The sequence below is a fragment of the Physella acuta genome, unplaced genomic scaffold, assembly GCF_028476545.2.
Source record: "Physella acuta isolate Inbredline_101_S28 unplaced genomic scaffold, ASM2847654v3 ptg001381l, whole genome shotgun sequence".
Classification (NCBI taxonomy): Eukaryota; Metazoa; Mollusca; class Gastropoda; family Physidae; genus Physella; species Physella acuta.
The window spans coordinates 93,467-112,470 of NW_026732896.1; the positions used below are offsets into that span (position 1 = coordinate 93,467).

At 30.6% G+C, this 19,004-nt stretch overlaps 1 protein-coding gene across 5 annotated transcripts; it reads left to right on the top strand.

The window, feature by feature from the left end:
- Positions 1 to 59: 59 nt before the first annotated feature.
- LOC131927203 (kinesin-like protein KIF17) lies at positions 60 to 19,004 on the top strand. 5 transcript variants are annotated; one of them, XM_059282937.1, is made up of 20 exons: positions 60 to 144; positions 1,117 to 1,374; positions 2,796 to 2,911; positions 3,130 to 3,299; positions 3,877 to 4,110; positions 4,267 to 4,406; positions 4,867 to 5,092; positions 5,482 to 5,567; positions 6,089 to 6,248; positions 6,917 to 6,970; positions 13,241 to 13,330; positions 13,572 to 13,633; positions 14,072 to 14,089; positions 15,598 to 15,797; positions 16,376 to 16,491; positions 17,013 to 17,119; positions 17,346 to 17,607; positions 18,044 to 18,141; positions 18,308 to 18,398; positions 18,720 to 19,004. In XM_059282937.1, exons 2-20 carry the CDS (start codon positions 1,147 to 1,149, stop codon positions 18,947 to 18,949), a joined length of 2,688 nt encoding a protein of 895 aa, XP_059138920.1. In that variant the 5' UTR covers positions 60 to 144; positions 1,117 to 1,146; the 3' UTR covers positions 18,950 to 19,004. The 5 variants fall into 5 exon arrangements, with proteins under 5 accessions (XP_059138920.1, XP_059138919.1, XP_059138918.1 ...); XM_059282936.1 differs by having other exon boundaries at positions 76 to 184; XM_059282935.1 differs by having other exon boundaries at positions 82 to 215.

The following is a 19,004-nucleotide window of genomic DNA, read 5'->3' on the forward strand; positions in this document are numbered from 1 at the left end:
TTGCGAAAATTATTAATCCCATGAACATGAATGCTACTTTGGCGTTGCATCCGGCGTAATATAAACTTCCGGAATCCTAAGTTTACTTGCTGGCATTAAAAAAATCAATTTTTTGAAAGACAATTTTATTAGCTGAAAAATAGTGTAATTTTTTTAGTAATAGGAAGTTAAACATTTTTCATTGGTAACGTTAACTTTAGGAATCACAATTATATGTAATGTATATAGATCTAGATCTAGTAATATTTAGGCATGAATTAGAAAGTGAATTTCATGTCAGAATTTATATTTTTTTCTGTTTGTTTACACATGGCAACGGCGCCAACTTGTTATCAAACGAAGCTTTTAGTAAATTTAAATTAGTTTAACTTAATATATATCTATATTGACCTACTTCTAACTAAATGTTACTGTAGGTCAGCAGCTATTCACATTCTGGAGGACCTGTTTTTTTTTTTTGTTTTTTTTTAAACTGATCATGCCTTTTTTTAATTTCAGACAAGTTATTTAGTAATATTTACTATGTATTTAGGCCTACTCTTTTAATTATTTTTGCATTATTTTTTAACTATTTTTCATTAGGGCCTATGATTTTTTGATGATGAAAAAAAGTTTGAATATCACTGTGTCAAAATTACATCAATAAAAAAATAATAAAGATAGAAGCAGTTTTTAAAAATAAAATCAATTGGGCTGAAAATTATATTTAGGGATTTACTTCTCAGTTGGTCTTACAAACTTCACATTATTATTTTAATTAGTTAGGATTATTATGTACAACCATTTCTTGTCAACTATACATTTTAGGCTCAAAGTATAAGGGGTTCTGAGATCATTCAACTACTACAAATCATGTAAATCATATAGTGATTGGAGAAAGTTATGGAAAACTAACAGCTTATAGTTTACACCCAGCAGCTGACCAATGTTATATATTTTTAACTATCTTTTTTTTGTTATGATTTTTTAAATTTTCTTTTTGTTTCAATTACCTATGCAAAAACTACCTTATTTTGAAATGTGCAGATTTAAGTAAACTTGTATACTTAAACAGTAAACCAGAAATCTCTGTTAAATATAGCTAGATTTATAACAAATGTGAATGTTGCTCTACAGAGTGTTAACCATCGCTAAGTTAAAAGCAAAATGGCAGAATGTGTGAAGGTTATTGTGAGGTGTCGACCTATGAATCAGAGGGAGTTAGGGCTCAACTGCCACTGTGTCATTACCATGGACACTCCCAAAGGGCAGTGCAGCATCATCAATTCAGTAGATTCTAAGGCACCACCAAAAATGTTCACTTTTGATGGGGCATATGGTACAGATTCCACAACAGAACAAATATATGGGGATATTGCATATCCTCTTGTAGAGGTAAGAAGATCATAAAAATAGAAGAAAAGATGTAATCATACTTTTAAATTGATAGAAAATCAATATGGTTTCACTACTCTTCTTTCTTCTTCTTCTTCTTTCTTAATTGTGAATATGGTGGAGGATTCAGACAACAAGTCCAACTTCGTGGACAAACCGGACTGTGGTCTCCAGTTTGGCAGGTGCCCCATATAATTTTTCCCTGAGTGGGGTGGGCAGAGGCCAGTGTCTGACTCGTGCCTGGCTATACAAAGTACATTCCTAAAGTACGTGCTCCGTATTTTCCGGGGCCTTGCCACAAGGGCACATTTCGCCACACCCAACCTTCAGTTTTCTGTGCATGTGTTGATTTAGTCTGTTGTGGCCTGTTCTAAGTCGAAAGATTATGTATTGTTGTTTTTGTGTCAGATTATAATAGCCGTCATCTTTATTGTAGTGAGGGTGTGTGACAGACCACATTTGCGTTTGTTTGTTTTTTATTATTCTTTTTATTTCTTTTGGGTGTAGCGAAATTTCCGGTTGTGGTTTCTTTCCCCCAATTTTTGCCAGCTGGTCTGCGATCTCGTTACCCTGGATCTGGCAGTGGCCCAGGATCCACTGCAGCACAATTCTGCTGCAGGTATTTATTAGCCTCTCTAGTGCTGTCATAAGTGTTTGAATATAGGACTCTGGATTTTTTAGGGATTGCAGGACTGATTTTGGCATCTGTAAGAAATACAATCTGACTATTCGGTGATTCAGGGTGTTCTGACAGGAGGTTTGCTGCATGCTCAATAGCTTCTTTTTCTGCCCTAAAATTGTCGGATAGGCTGCCTGTGGCTATTGCCTTTTCCAGGCTTTCTCCGCTTGGCCATTCAATAAGGACGCCAGCCCCGCCATTTTTTGTGGCATCTTCAGCTGAGCCATCTGTGAAAACTCTAATCCTGGTGTTGCTGGGGTACTGATCCTTAATGTGTTTATTTGTTATTTTCTTTAGTTCTTTTAGATCATAGTCAGATTTTTTTTCTATGGTGTCTATTGAGTCAAAAATGGTTAAATGACAGTGGGAGATCCAAGGCGGAGAGAGGTTTTGAGTTTTTATTGCTTCAGGAATGATATTTTCGATTTCATATTTCTTTTTTAGATTCTTTGCTTCTTTGATGAAACTTTGTAGTCTGGTTGATGGACTGGGTTTCACTAGAAGGTTTTAGTCTCTGAGTCCAACCAACTCTGGTGGGTACCTAACTCACATTAGGCAAAGTAAAATGGCTGGGCATAGTGCTGACCACACTATTCCTTCAATTGCTGAGGTCACAGAAACAGGTGAACTCTACTTTACTTGTCCCATGGACCATCTGGCTCCAAAAGGGAACTTTACTTTAGTAAGTTTGATATTTAAAATTGGTTGTGCAAAGTTTATTTTTCTTATTTTGTTTTTATAGGGTGTCATTGAAGGCTACAATGGAACAATATTTGCTTATGGTCAAACCGGCTGTGGCAAAAGTTTCTCTATGCAAGGAATTACAGACCCACCAACACAGAAAGGCATAATCCCAAGGTATGTTTTGATATAAATCATGCTTGTCTTATACTAGTTAGATTTTAAAAGCATTTTAGTAATTCCCTTAATAACAAATAAGGGATGTTTTTTTTTTATAACTCTAAGTATTTTATTAATTTTCTTTTTTTTTACTTGAAATCTGCAATTACTAAAAACAATTTTTTTTTTTTTTTAATTTTTTTTTTTTTTAATTTTTTTTTAATTTTTTGTTTCAGAGCATTTGCACATATTTTTGAATCCATCAGTATAAAGCAAGGAGTCAAATTTCTTATACATGCTTCATATCTTGAGATTTATAATGAAGAGATAAGAGACCTTCTAGGGAAAGATGTAAAAGCTAAGCTTGAGCTCAAAGAGCATCCTGAAAAGGGGGTTTATGTTAATGGTAAATACATTTGACTAACCCTTCACATGCATTATTTATTGACAATTTTAAACTTAGTAATTATAACGGAATAGTGTTTTCTGCTCTTTTTGTATAAGAAAAATTACATATTTGTAAGTCCAATCTACTTTTACTAAGTTTCTTATTTCACTGAAATAATTAGTAGCCTAACAAAACATGTGAACCAGTTCATATTTTGATACAAAAATAGTTAGAATTCAAGAACAAGAAAACATGTTCAATTTGTTAAATGCAGTTAGCTCTACTCTATGTGCTGTACCTAACTGGAAAAAAAATCTGTCTTAAAGAAGGCTCTTTATTAACTTTTATTTCAAACTCAATTTTTTTTGCCTTTTATTCTTATGTGTGTTCTACTAGGTCTGTATAGATGTTATTTAAAAATAATTTGATCAATGACTTGATCAGTGCATCAACTCATGGCACAATGAAGCATGTCTTATCTATATGTTCTGCTAGGTCTATATAGATATTATTAATTATAATTTGATCAGTATCTTGATCAGTGCATCAATTCATGGTATAATGAGGCTTGCCTAATCTATGTGTGTTCTGCCAGGTCTATCCATGCATCCTGTCCACAATGTAGCAGAGTGTGAGCGCATCATGAATCGGGGTTGGCAAAACCGCAGCACAGGGGCAACTCTAATGAATGCTGACTCGTCTCGCAGCCACTCCATATTCTCTATCAACATGGAGATGATCACACAAGATGAGGAGGGGGAGGATCACATTCGAGCTGGGAAACTTAATTTAGTTGATCTTGCTGGTAGCGAAAGACAAGGAAAAACAGGTAAAGAGTTGTTTTTTTTATCTTTATTAAAAATCAATGCATTATGATTATGGCTAGTGCCAAGCCATTGTAGTCATACCAGCAAATACATACTTTATATTAGAATTGTAAAAAGAAGCCAATAATTTTCCATGTTTTTGAATTATACTTAATTAGGTGCCACTGGAGATAGGCTTAAAGAAGCAACAAAAATTAATCTGTCTTTATCTGCACTGGGAAATGTTATTTCTGCACTTGTTGATGGCAAGTCTAAGCATATACCATACAGAGACTCCAAGCTTACAAGGCTATTGCAGGTAATTATAACTTACCAGTTGTGCATTTGGTTCTTGTACAAAAATATTTATAAATAGCTTTACAGGTTAGATAACTTTAGTAAAAGTAAGTTAGACAACTGTCACATTATAGATCACTTTATTAAAAATTGTGTTATTTTTAAACTGCTAATAAAGGGACAATGTGGTCAGCACTATGCCAGCCGCCTTTACTTATCCTAATATGAGTTAGGTACCTATCAGAGCTGAGGACGGTCTACTAAATTGAACCCGGATTCGAACTCGTGACTAACGGGTTAGCAGTCCAGCTCTCTACCGCTCAGACACTCCGTCCCTAAATATATATATGTGTTTGTGTATATATGTATATATACACATATAAATCTTTATATATACACATAGATGCATATATTGTGTTATCTTTTTGAGTGATCTCAGCTGATTTTTCTTTTAAATGTATTTTAATTTTGACTACAATCAGGACTCACTGGGAGGTAACACTAAAACCATGATGGTAGCCTGCCTGTCCCCAGCTGACAACAACTACGAGGAGTCACTGTCCACTCTTCGTTATGCCAACAGGGCCAAGAACATCAAGAACAAGCCAAAGATTAATGAAGATCCTAAGGATGCTTTGCTAAGGCAGTACCAAGAGGAGATTGAGAAACTTAAAGCTATGCTGGCAGGTCAAATACCTGTTGAATTAGGTAAAATTATTTTAGCGTAGATAAAGTCAGGTTCTTAGATAATCTAGGGGATACATTTTAAACAAGACTATACGAAGACGTTAAATATGATTGTACTTGATAGCAAAAACAATAAAAAAACTATTAAAATAATAATAATTAAGTTAAAAATAAAAGATAAGTAATAAAGACTACATATTCACTGCCCAACATTTTGGGATTAGTTTTATAAAAATAAATTATTTATTTTTAATCTAAAAATGTGGGCTAATCTGCTGCAATATATTACAAAATAATTTACTTAAACTTCTATGTCTTTATTTTTTTTAGTAAAAAAGGTAAATGAAAAGTTTACAGAATATGAGAAAAAGTAACTGGAACAAATAATGTTTGGTAAAATTTCCATTTAGCCCCTGCTACTGCTCAAAAGGAAAGCAAGCAAGATGCTGCCACAGTTAGAGATGAATTAGAGGGAGAAAAAGAGAGAATAAAACAGGTTAGACAGAATTTACATGACTTTAATCTGTTATTACAAATTAGGAGAAATGACAAAGTAATTTCTGGTCTTATCTAAACCTATTAGCTTATATAAGTTAGGAATAATGTAGTAATGTTTCTTTTTGTAGATAAAAAATCTGTCTTACCCAGTTCATTTTTTTACATTTACTTCTGCCATAGCTTTCTCATAGATCAAATAAACTACTAGTACAATATATTCGATTAGTGAAAATTTGAAATTTTAATTGTCTCACAATCTACAATGGGTTTCTATGTGTATTGGGTTTTTTAAATCAGAAAATGAAGTATAATAAATGGAAATGAAATAATTGATGTATCCTCTAAAGATTTCTTTATAAAACAACATCAAATCATCATCAAAATTAAAATAATAAAAATGTTTTTTAAAATGATAACAATAAATAACACTAGCTGTGTTAGCAGAAGGCTATGCCTATTGTTGTATGTGAGTATGTAAGTGAAAAATCATTTCAAATGTTTGTTCGTTTTCACCTGAAGGAATATGAAGCTAAAATGGCTCAAATGAAGGCAGCATTTGAGGAAGAAAAGAGCAACAAAGTAAAGCTTCAGCAGGATATGGACAAACTGAGGGCTTTCTATGATAGCAAAATGAAGAGTGTTGATGGTCAGTTAGCTGGCTTGCCCTCCACAGCGCAAGGTGAGAGGAAATCTTTAATGCAATTATTTCTCAGCATGAATACTAAAGCAATGTATTTCCCTGAGTATATTCTTTATTTTTGTTTTGTTCTAGTAAAGACTTACAGCAATTTGTTATATGCTTACAGTGGCATTGTAACTTATTTATGTAAAAGGTATCTTGTTATATGTTTATATCATTAGACTGTTTATTGTTGCCATATTTATTAAACATCTCACTGTGGGTAATTTTTATTGTAAATAAAACTCTTTTAAATATTTTTTTCACACATTTCAAATTAAGCATTATTTTCTACATTTAAATTGAGTATTTTCAACCTTTTCCACCACATTGATAACACATTTTGAATAATTTATTGCCGTAGTCTTTATAGATTTATAAAATTTAACCTCGTGCCATTTTAGATTAGGCTAGAAATGCACATGCCAATTTCTTTTTCACATTTCAGATATCATTTATTTATTGTTTGACTCTTTGCAAAATATCTTCACAATCTTTTAGATATAGTAAAAACATATATTATCTTTAATGCAGTTCTCCTCATTTGTAATTTAATCTTGTTTATTGTTTGAGATAAGTTTTTAAGAAAAGCCTGAAGATGTGTCATGCTTAGTATAGTAATATGTGTATATCTAATCATGACCTGTTCATCCCCTTACTTATATTAGTACTGGGCGAGGAAGAATTTGATGAGGAGGCAGAGGCAAAGAGTGGTGAAATGAGTAAGTCCTTGCTTGAATAGTTGGTTTTTGGTTGTTTTTGTTTTCTACTTTTTTTTTTCTCTTTACTCTTTTGGTCTGCAGCTGATGAAGCAACAGTTACCAAGACACTAATTCTTCAATCTATTTTTTTTATAAAACTTAACATTTACAATGTATTATTTATTTAAAATAATAGCACCTGTAATTAATGTAACATCTGTTGCTGTGAAGTGCTGTTGTAATTAAGTCTTCAACTACAAACATAGACATGGAACAAATATAAAAATGGGACATATATAGGTAGGGAACAAATAAAGAAAGAGAACAAACTTAGTAATGTGTGAAGAAAAATATGTGATTAAACAAAAAAGTCTTTAAATCTGATGAGAACTAATACAATTTTAACTTTAGGTCTATGTTAATTGAAATTTAAAACCATTAACTCTTCATTACCTTAGCTCTTTATCATCAGAATCGTTTTCATGTTCTATCTAAATAATTACTTATTTATTGAAGAAGCTATGTACTTAGTTTTAAACAAGAAAAAATAATAAAACATGGAAAAAAATTCACTCCTCCTCATAAAACCCATTTTAAATTAGTTTTCATTCACAGAAAGCCAAAGAATCTCCATCTTTCAGATAGTTTTCAATAAGATTAGTGTTATTGCAAAAAACTGTAATTATTTAGAAGTGGCATATGAATGGAGTAATGCAGTGTAATATAAAAATGTTTTGCAAGTGGGTATTTAAAAGTTATAAAAATGTTAAATCAGTAGTGCCAAAAAACTAAAAGAAGTTGACACAATTAAAAATAATTGAGTAATTGAGTAAACAACTGAGTAATTTTTTTTTAATATTGACAACTGAGAGCATCTTTGCAGTACTGCAGGTCAATGCATCGAATGCTGGGAGTGTGGTTCCGGTCTTAAAGAGTTGATGTCTCCCCCATTTAATTTTTTAAATTAAATTTTTTTATTTTTATTTTAAGTAGCCGTATTACTATTATTTTGATTCAGTTATTTTGAAATTTAAGTACAATCTTTAATCAAATATGATTTCTTAACATAAACAACATAATGTATTTAGATGATGGAAAATCTTTTTTATTTAAAAATTCTCTTAGAATAACAAGAAAAAACATACTAAATCAATTAAGCACATTAAATTTTGCATTTTTTTTTCAGTATCTTTTCACAGTATTCAGTATTCTTTTAACACATGATTTGTACACATCAATACTATTACATTTGTTTCCTAAAAATTGTATACAGGGCCTTAACTGATTATAAACTTATTTTCTCATCATATTGATATTAACTTTTTATATATTTTTTCAAAATATAACTACAATAACCTCTAAATTACAATTACTTTTTTTCTTGTCTGTTTTTGATGTTTCTATTACTTTTGCATGTTTAAATATTTAGCAAAATTCTCATCGTCATTTTTGCTTTGTGCATTGGGAATTATTTTATGCATTAACATAAACACATCTGTTTTTTGTTATAAATGTAAATTATAAGATAGTTTTAAATTGTAAAAGCTGTTCTTCTGCTAAAATAACTAAAAAGTATATCAAAATATTTTTAAGTTACTAAATATTTAAAACTTTTTGTAATTAAATTTAATTATCATTGCTCCTTAACATATAAATGAAAATATTTTTAAAGAATATGTTCTTTTCGGTGGCCGGAAAGAACCGCAACGGAAAAAAGCGCAACGGAAAAAAGCACAAATCAAAAAGCGCAACGGAAATAAGCGCACACGGAAAAAAGCGCAAAGAGAAAAAAGCGCACACAGAAAAAAGCGCAAAGAGAAAAAAGCGCAAACGGAAAAAAGCGCAAAGAGAAAAAAGCGCACACAGAAAAAAGCGCAAACAGAAAAAAGCGCAAACGGAAAAAAGCGCAAAGAGAAAAAAACGCACACGGAAAAAAGCGCAAAGAGAAAAAAGCGCAAACGGAAAAAAGCGCAAAGAGAAAAAAGCGCACACAGAAAAAAGCGCAAACAGAAAAAAGCGCAAACGGAAAAAAGCGCAAAGAGAAAAAAGCGCAAACGGAAAAAAGCGCAAACAGAAAAAAGCGCACACGGAAAAAAGCGCAAACGGAAAAAAGCGCAAACGGAAAAAAGCGCAAACGGAAAAAAGCGCAAACGGAAAAAAGCGCAAACAGAAAAAAGCGCACACAGAAAAAAGCGCAAACAGAAAAAAGCGCAAACGGAAAAAAGCGCAAACAGAAAAAAGCGCACACAGAAAAAAGCGCAAACGGAAAAAAGCGCAAACAGAAACAGAAAAATGCGCAACCAGAAAAAACACAACGAAAAATGTGCAAAAGAGAAATTTAGCACAAAGACCATATGGACTAGATGACACATTTATACATGACTGTTAAGGCTGCTGTGAGAGTGTCGTGTTTGATCACGTGATCTACTACCATTTAAAGCGTACCACTAACATCTGCATTCCCATCACCACGATACAGGCGATAATCACTTTACACAATGTCTATTATTTTCTTGGTCAATAATTATTCAACTACTATTCTCGTATAAACATAAAACTATCGACATTACACGAAGTATCTTTCACATTCTCCCTAGTCCGAACTACCTAGCTTGCATACTATAACAACCCGTTCCTATGGCAAAACTTCACTCTCTTTCATCCGCGTCATCAAACATGCATTCGTCATATCTCTCGTAACAACATTCATTCGCACCAAAATAACAATTTTGTATTTAATATTTTTTCACATTTCAGTAAAATACATTAAAAACCTTCCGTAACCTTTTTATAAAGAAACAAAGAGAGATGAAGTTTTATAATAACATCAGGCTACATGCAGTGTTTCTTCCAGACGTTTTCCCCCCTCAAACATTCGATTGTACCCCCCTTAAACTTTGATATCCACCCCCCTCATACTTTATATATATATATATATATATATATATATATATATATATATATATATATATATATATATATATATATATATATATATATATATATATATATATATATATATATATATATATATATATATATATATATATATATATATACCGAGGGGTCTATGGGGGGGTTATGACCCCCCATAAACCCCCCCCTGCCTACGCCACTGCATATAAGTATTCGCATAGATTTAGAGTAGCGTCCCTTTTGTTTACATGTTTTCATTATCCTTCAAACAAAAGTCTATTTTAGTTATATTGAGATAAAAGAATGTAAATAAATAGTACACAATTCTGTAGAATAGGAACGATTGGGAGGGAAGTGACATTTAGTGCAGGAAATTTAGAGGTTAGGTAGGGTATAATAAATGGTGGGGTTAGGAAAGTTAAGGGGTCCATTCTCTAATAGGCAATCTATGTCTCATTCGTACTTTCGTGTTGGTTTATTGTCGAACCTGTCCTCACCTCACATCACAACAGTTGGGTGACGCTTACCGTGTAATGTTAAAATAAATAGCATGTAATTGAGTTAGTTCGAAGTGAGTTTTCATACAAGCCCAACGCACTAATTAAGGTTGTCGCAAAATGTAACATATATGTAACATATGTCAATGATGTCAATGAATTTTCATTAAAAAAATGATGTCTAGTACAGTTTACGAACTTCGCCGATACTTTTTTGGTGGGTAGTTTGGTAAGTATGTAGGCGGGTAGGTGGGTAGGTGGGTAAGTGGGTAGGTGGGTAGTAAAGGGTAGGTAGGTAGGTGCGTCATGATGTGAAAAAATATTAAATACAAAATTGTTATTTTGGTGCGAATGAATGTTGTTACGAGAGATATGACGAATGCATGTTTGATGACGCGGATGAAAGAGAGTGAAGTTTTGCCATAGGAACGGGTTGTTATAGTATGCAAGCTAGGTAGTTCGGACTAGGGAGAATGTGAAAGATACTTCGTGTAATGTCGATAGTTTTATGTTTATACGAGAATAGTAGTTGAATAATTATTGACCAAGAAAATAATAGGCATTGTGTAAAGTGATTATCGCCTGTATCGTGGTGATGGGAATGCAGATGTTAGTGGTACGCTTTAAATGGTAGTAGATCACGTGATCAAACACGACACTCTCACAGCAGCCTTAACAGTCATGTATAAATGTGTCATCTAGTCCATATGGTCTTTGTGCTAAATTTCTCTTTTGCACATTTTTCGTTGTGTTTTTTCCGGTTGCGCATTTTTCTGTTTCTGTTTGCGCTTTTTTCCGTTTGCGCTTTTTTCTGTGTGCGCTTTTTTCTGTTTGCGCTTTTTTCCGTTTGCGCTTTTTTCTGTTTGCGCTTTTTTCTGTGTGCGCTTTTTTCTGTTTGCGCTTTTTTCCGTTTGCGCTTTTTTCTGTTTGCGCTTTTTTCCGTTTGCGCTTTTTTCCGTTTGCGCTTTTTTCCGTGTGCGCTTTTTTCTGTTTGCGCTTTTTTCCGTTTGCGCTTTTTTCTCTTTGCGCTTTTTTCCGTTTGCGCTTTTTTCTGTTTGCGCTTTTTTCTGTGTGCGCTTTTTTCTCTTTGCGCTTTTTTCCGTTTGCGCTTTTTTCTCTTTGCGCTTTTTTCCGTGTGCGCTTTTTTCTCTTTGCGCTTTTTTCCGTTTGCGCTTTTTTCTGTTTGCGCTTTTTTCTGTGTGCGCTTTTTTCTCTTTGCGCTTTTTTCCGTTTGCACTTTTTTCTCTTTGCGCTTTTTTCTGTGTGCGCTATTTTCTCTTTGCGCTTTTTTCCGTGTGCGCTTATTTCCGTTGCGCTTTTTGATTTGCGCTTTTTTCCGTTGCGCTTTTTTCCGTTGCGGTTCTTTCTGGGAACCGTTCTTTTCTTTTAATTAATTGTCAATCATTCATTGAAGTTTGTTTAATATTTATTTCATGGTGAGTTTATGAGTAAAACTATTGGCTTACAAATTCTTCAAGACTTTAATGTTCCATTTGTGGAATGCTTCATGTGTCTTTTTCCTTAAGTACTACAAAACCTGCTATATAGCTGATTGTAAAACTTTCACTACCATAACTTAAAACTGAAACAATCATTGATTTATATTATCACAATAAAAAGTTTTTTTGTTTCAAACATGTTTGGGAATAAATAATTTGTTTTTAATTTCTAAAACATTTATGGTTTAGAACACTTAAAATAGTAGTTCTCATTATTCTTTACTTGTGTCAAAGTTGTGTGTTGGTGTATAGAATGTAGGTTTATTTATGTCAATTTTTTAAAAATTCACAGTTTTAAATATTGTTGTATTTTGAATTATTATCATTTTGACATGCTCATAGTTTTTTCCTTTGGTCTGTTTTTTTATGTTTAGCTCACTTGGAGTATGTTTTGATTAATATTTGTTTTTATTTCTCTTAAATAGCATCACAGCCTGAAACACTTTCACAATGTTATTATTATAAAACTTTAAATTTTCTTTTATTTAAATTTTCAAACATGTTAGTATATCTGGCACTTACTTTAAATCTTTATTGACCTTAAAATCAAGTAACCCAATATTTCTATAACTGTCAAACATAATTTTCAATATGTAGATTATAACTTCTTATTCAGTTTTGTATATTTCTATGCAAGTATTTGCTTATAACATGTTAGACTGTCTTTTATTACTATTCATTTCTTCTAGTATTGGAAATAAAGATAACTTTAATAAATAATGAAATATTTTAGGTACATTATTTAAAAAAACTTTCTAAAACCTAACCAAAACTGATGAAACATGTATTGTTCTAATTTATTTTACATTTAAATAATTAAGAAGGTTTGTTGAGATGGCTTTGATTAAACAAAATTTTTTTTTCCATTATCAGCTCAATGACTAAGCAAGAATAAAAATGACATGTTTAAGTGGCTATTTTTGTAGATTTTGTTTATGTATTTTATCACTTAGATAACAACATGTCCTATGATAACTTCTTATCTAAATGGCCTGTTTTTAAAGTTTTGTAATACTTTCTATAGAGCTATAACACTGGATACATATAAGAAACACAAACCCAAATAAGAAAATCACCCTTAAACCATATCTTGAGTTGTTATACAAACACATTAAAATTATATATTTTGATTATTTTCATAACAACTAATAATTTAATATTAATCAGTTTGCTTTTTTTTACAATAATGAATTGACTTCCTATTACAAGCATACTACATATTTTATATGCTGATTTCAAATTTTTTAATCTTGTTAAACATTTTAAATTTCCAAATAGCTTTAATATTTTGTACTATAAATAATCATAAAGTAACTGTCAATCTAAATTATAAAAACTTAAATATTGACTCATCCTTATTTTATCTTTACAATCAATAGAGCAAGAGAAGAAACAGAAAAAGAAAATTATTGATTCTACCACACGACCTTCATCCACAACTAATGATGAGTTATTGATAATTGGACCTGGTAATACTTTACTTTTTTTCATAAAAATGTCACAAATCATCAATCACAAAGCATTACATTTATTAAGATGACAGTTATACTATTATTAAACAGATAATGCTTAAACTTAACATGTAATTTCTCTAAATCATGATTCTGATGTTTTTAATATCTTAAATTTAAAAAGTGACAATTAATGTCTTTTAGTGATGATACAAATGTTTGTTCAATATATTATAATTAGAGATTTACTTGTTAACAGATGTATCTGATATAGGAAAACCAATTATACTTGGCCCTGATGGGTTGCCAAGAATTGAAAAGGTGAATATTGTTTCTAAAATTTATGTTACCTTTCTTTAAATTTAACTCTCTGTTTTCTTTTTTTTTTTTCTTAAATAATAGGATTTTGTTTTCTAAAACTAGAATGTGTGCAAAATAAGTTTCTAAAAAATACATCAGGAAAAAAAAATAATATCATTTGATGAAATAGGCCTACTTTTTAATTTGCTTTTAAAGCTTTAATAAATGTATTCCTTAACAGAAATACATTAATAAGTAGGCCTACATCATCATCATCCTTAACAATGTCTTGTTACTAGATGTGCAAAAACCATCTTTTCTTTACTGAATTTTATTTTAATTTTTGTTGGCTAATAAACTTTTTACAAAACCACATATGATAATTAGGGAATAATTTAACTGTTCGATTAATGAAATTTTTATAAATTTTAAGTTTATTGAAATTCCATTTAATGAAAGGTTGAAGACAATGAAGAGGTAAGATTCAAAGATGTTTCAGCTAATTTATTGCACAAAATTCTTTAATTGTTTCAACTGTTTTTTGTTTTTTTTTTTGTGTTAATTTGCTTTTTTTAAAATGTGGGATTTGGTTGGTTGTTTTTTGTTGTTGTTTTGCATTTTGAACAGTTTTCTCATGGATATTAATTTCAAAAGCATTACACTTTGAATACAAATTAATATGTTTTTATTATTAGGAATATTAAAAAAATTACATTGCAATTACTGTTTAGCTACGTAATTTTCAAAGCTACTATTTAGTACTCATCTACTATCAAAACATTTTATTGATTGAAACTTCATCAGCTAGAAATGATTCAGTACAAAATTTCTAAGCTCACAGAGCATAAAATGTTTTTGAATAAAACATTTTTTAAAAACCTCTGTACCAATAGTAATTTCAGTCTTTTGTGTGACAGATTGAAGAAATAAGCCTGGTATGGACTGTTTGAACGAAAAAATTTTTTACCATGAACAGTTAATTTGCTGCTTAAGTGCTAAGTGTTTGCTGGGGTTTTTGTTATTATTTAGCAATTGATTGTTATAAATTTAAAAATAATATTCCACTTAGTTTTTTTTTACATTTTCCAGTTGTAATTAATTGTAGTGATTCATTCTTGAACTTGAATAAAAAAAATACAAAAAAACTCAATTTTTAAAAATACGTTGTGATCATTTAATGTTTGAAATTGTACTTTAAATTTCTGATAAAAATACAGTCATTTAATATTACCTAATTTTATTTTCTTAAGCACTATAAAAAAAATCTTACTTTTTTTTTAGCATAATCATTTATAAGTGTCATGTAGTTTTTTTCATACTGATTTGCATAATATTAGACATTTTTACTTTGATAGGTAGAAGAAATGAAAGTGGAGGTAGAAATGGTGTTGGATTTTATTTTGAATTAATGTTTTTCATTTGCTTAATTTAATTTGTTTTTAAAATATTACTTTTTTTAAAATTTGGGTTGACAAAATTGATTTTCTTTAAAGCTTCACAACTATTGCTAAATCTAAAACTGTTAAAATAGATTTAAATTATGGTAACAATGTTATTTAATGTGTGCATAAGCATTCTATAACATGGATTCCAGTCTGATTAAGATTATTTTTTTACTGTTTAAAAACATAAGCTACTGAGTATCTTTTAAATTTATGTATGGTTAATTGCTTGTTTGAAAAACTGGTATATAATTAAGTAGTTTGCTCTGAATCTTGGTTATTCTTTATTTACACTAAGATTTAATATGCGCAAAATGTATGCTTTTTTTTTGTTACGTTGCTAAAAATAATTCTATGGTAAATGACTATTGCTAGTTATATGACTTTTTTTATTAGTTGAGTTTATTTTCAAAAGTGCAGTTATTGTGTGTTTGTTCTTGGTTTTTTTTTTTTTTATTCTATATAGATCTATACCAAATTTTAGTTTTACAAAAGAAATCTTAGCAGAATTCAATGTAACACGTTTTAACTCCCTTTCTTCAGGAAGTGCCAGGGGTGGGGGGCAAAGTTGTTGTTCCTGAATCACTGTTCAAGGAGCAGCAGGAACAGCTTCAGCGCATCAAACAGCAACAACAGCAGACATTACAAAGACGTCAGATTGACGATGAAGGTATCTCTCGACCAAACTCCTCCCCTGTGCAGGAAGTTGACATGGAAATGAAACAAAAGGAGGCTTTGGCCAGGTAATAAGCAGATAACAAATTACTTTTCCGTAGACAACTCATCCATAATGTAATCCATATTAAAAATCATAAAATATTTATCAGATTAAGCAAACAAAAAAAAACTGTCATTAACAAAATCAAAAACTTCTTTCTTAAAAGTATTTATTGAATTAATCAGTTTTTTGAAGATTAACTACAATACTATGTTGACATTATTTTTCTTAATAGTTATATTTGTCCGTTTTTTTCTGTTTTTTTATAAACTTATAAAAATTTCTAAATAAAAATTTAATTCTTATATTGAAGCTGTTAAATTTTTTTAAGCATAGATTTTTTCTATTTTTTTTTTTTTTAAACTTGAATTTTAACTTCGAGAATTTAATAACTCAAAAAAGAAAATGTTGAATTTTATCCCAAAGAATTTAATAACTCAAATAAAAGAATTAGAAAATTACTTACATTCATGTAAAATCAATTGCAACTATATTGTAACTCTTTTTTGTATTGTAAATACTTTTTTTTAATTATTTGTCTATTTTTTACATATGGCTTTCAAATATAATTTTGAAAATAAAATTTCCAATCCACTTTTTTAGACTTCTGGCCTTACAGCAGCAGATGGTTGGTGGAGAGAATGCTGACAATGAAATAGTCAAGCAAGAACATGACAGGAAATTACAACGTGCTAATATCATTAGACAAAAACTAGATGGTCAGTATTAACATTATTTGGCTCTAGCTAAGTGGTCAGTAATTGTAATCAGAAAAATTTAGATGGTCAATGCTAATATAATTTGACATGTTAGATCGGCAGATATTTTATAATTAGGTAAAAGTAAAGGTAGATGTTAGCCTAAGTCCTAAGTGTTAACAACATTAGACAAAAGCTAGATCGGAAAAGCTAAGGCTGTTAGAAATAAGTTGGTTGTACTAACCGATTTTTAGACTGATGCTAGATTTAAATTGTTCTACTACAGTTCAAATTTTTTTTAAATGTATTTTTGCTACAGGTTCAGTGTTATGATACAAGATAATTTTAGAATTAGTGCTTACATTAGTTTTTAAAGTAGTATCTTATGAAATATGTGTTATCTATTTAATAAATAAATATATTTTATAATAAAGATTATATTTTAGATAACTTGTGTTTACTGAAAGAGGGGTGTTTTAGTACTGTTTTCTCTGTGATGTTTTTCTTGTTTAAATGATTCATATTTTCAAAATTTTTAACAGCTGCCAACAAAAATTTAGAAGATGATGGAATTATGCTCAGTATATTTGACAGTGTGCAGGATGAGCTCAGAGTGAAAACACAAGTTCTAGAAGAAAGAAAAACCAGGGTAATATTTTTGTTTTCTCTTTCTTCAGTCACTAATAAATCATTTCACAGTTATTGTTTTTAATTAAGTTTAAAAAGCTTAACACTAAAAAATTAGAAATCAATTTAAACTAATCTATTACTTTAGATATGTTTTAATTAAATCTTATTATCAATCAATTCAGTAACACATTCTTTACTTTAGAAATCAAATATTTTAAAACAAATCATTTTTGTTCTGTGTTTAGATTGAGAGCCTTGAAAGGGACATAATCGACATACAATCAGAGTTTGAGTTTGACCGCATGGATTACCTTGACACAATCAGAAAACAGGACAGACAGATTGCTTACCTGGAGGCACTAGTGGACAAAATCCACCCTTGCCTGAGACGTGACTGCAACTATTACAATCTGGACAGAATACGTATGGAGAGCAAGTACAACGAGGAGATGGAGAAGTGGGTTCTGCCTAAACTGTCGATTGACCGGACTGCTCTGCCCACTACAGGTGAGTGAACAAGACAAATCTTTTGTTTATTGTAAACAAATGTCATGTCAATATCAAAATAGTTAACTTATCTAAATATAAGGATGAAACAGATATAAATTCTATTTAAAAGGAAAGCAGCATCCTCTATAAATAATGAGATATTCTTAAAACCTCAGATAATAAAGATGTAGTTTATTTGTTTAGATCTTTGTCCGATTTTACTTAATTTCTTGAAGTTTAATATATGCTAGGAATTATGGAGTGCTTTTCTTTAAATCCTTAACTTGTTTTCCAATGTCTCTAAGACATTGACTTCTTATAACTAGTACTCAAGATTACAACATAGTTATTTAAGATTGTCGTTAAGCATCATTACATCATTTACATCAATTTTCAAAATATAGAAAGCTTTAATTCTCTCATTAAAACATCATTTATACAACATCTTTCATAGGGACAGTTCTACCAAATGGAAAGATAGATGCTCGTAATAGAACAATGGGGATGAATGGAGACTTTGAAGAAGACTTTGAGGATGAAAAGCTAAGAGAGGTAACTGCTAAAACTCAATTATAAAAGACCATTTGTCTTGTTATAAGCTTTAAATTGCTGGAAACTACTTACAATTTTTGTAAAAGTACAAAGGTCGTTTTTCAAGCATTCTTAAATGTGCAGAGTTTAACAATATTATTATATTAATCTATTTTTTAAAAATTAGAAACTGTTTCGGGCTGAGGATCAGAGCCATTTGTTTCAACCAAGGAGGGCCTCACAGCTTATAAATTCGAATGAATCAGTTAACAAATTTAGTAAGTTGGCCACTTTATTATAATTTTAACAGATTTTCTCTTTAATATTATTCTCTGTTTTGCAGAAATAATCATTTTTAATTTGGATATTAGTTGAATGTATGAGAACATTTTTTTAGAAACGTTTAGAGCATATTTTTGTGTCTTATCTAGAATAAAATCTTTCTTTTAAACAATTTTCTGGTGTGCTTATGACATGTTTAGTGAAATTGTTTAGCTGCTTATTTAAACTCAGTGTTATCATATATTTGCAAGTCTCATTAAACAGTCTTTAAAGTGTTAAAATATGTTTTATATGAACAAAATAATATATTTTTTTAGATATGCAAGAAGTACGAGGCTCATTACGGCCATCAGTTCCCGGTTCCAACTCAAACATGCACAATTTCCAATTTGACGAGGACCCAGTGAGTAAAGATTTACGTGCGGCACAAGTCCATGGACAGCTCCATATTGACGAGATGATAAGAAAGCCCACCCGCCTTGATGCACTACCTTCCGTATCTAATAAAAAGCCTCGTAAGAAGCGAAACGGACAAGAGTATTATTAAATTTGTAAACTGTGATAGTAGATACCACTTGGTAGAAATAATACTAGAAAGAAAT

Excerpts from the sequence above, each read along its gene's own strand:
- LOC131927203 (XM_059282937.1), top strand. The coding sequence starts at position 1,147 with ATGGCAGAATGTGTGAAGGTTATTGTGAGGTGTCGACCTATGAATCAG. Across the intron at positions 16,492-17,012 it reads CATTAGACAAAAACTAGATG|CTGCCAACAAAAATTTAGAA; the intron begins GTCAGTATTAAC and ends AATTTTTAACAG. Across the intron at positions 18,142-18,307 it reads AGGATGAAAAGCTAAGAGAG|AAACTGTTTCGGGCTGAGGA; the intron begins GTAACTGCTAAA and ends TTTAAAAATTAG.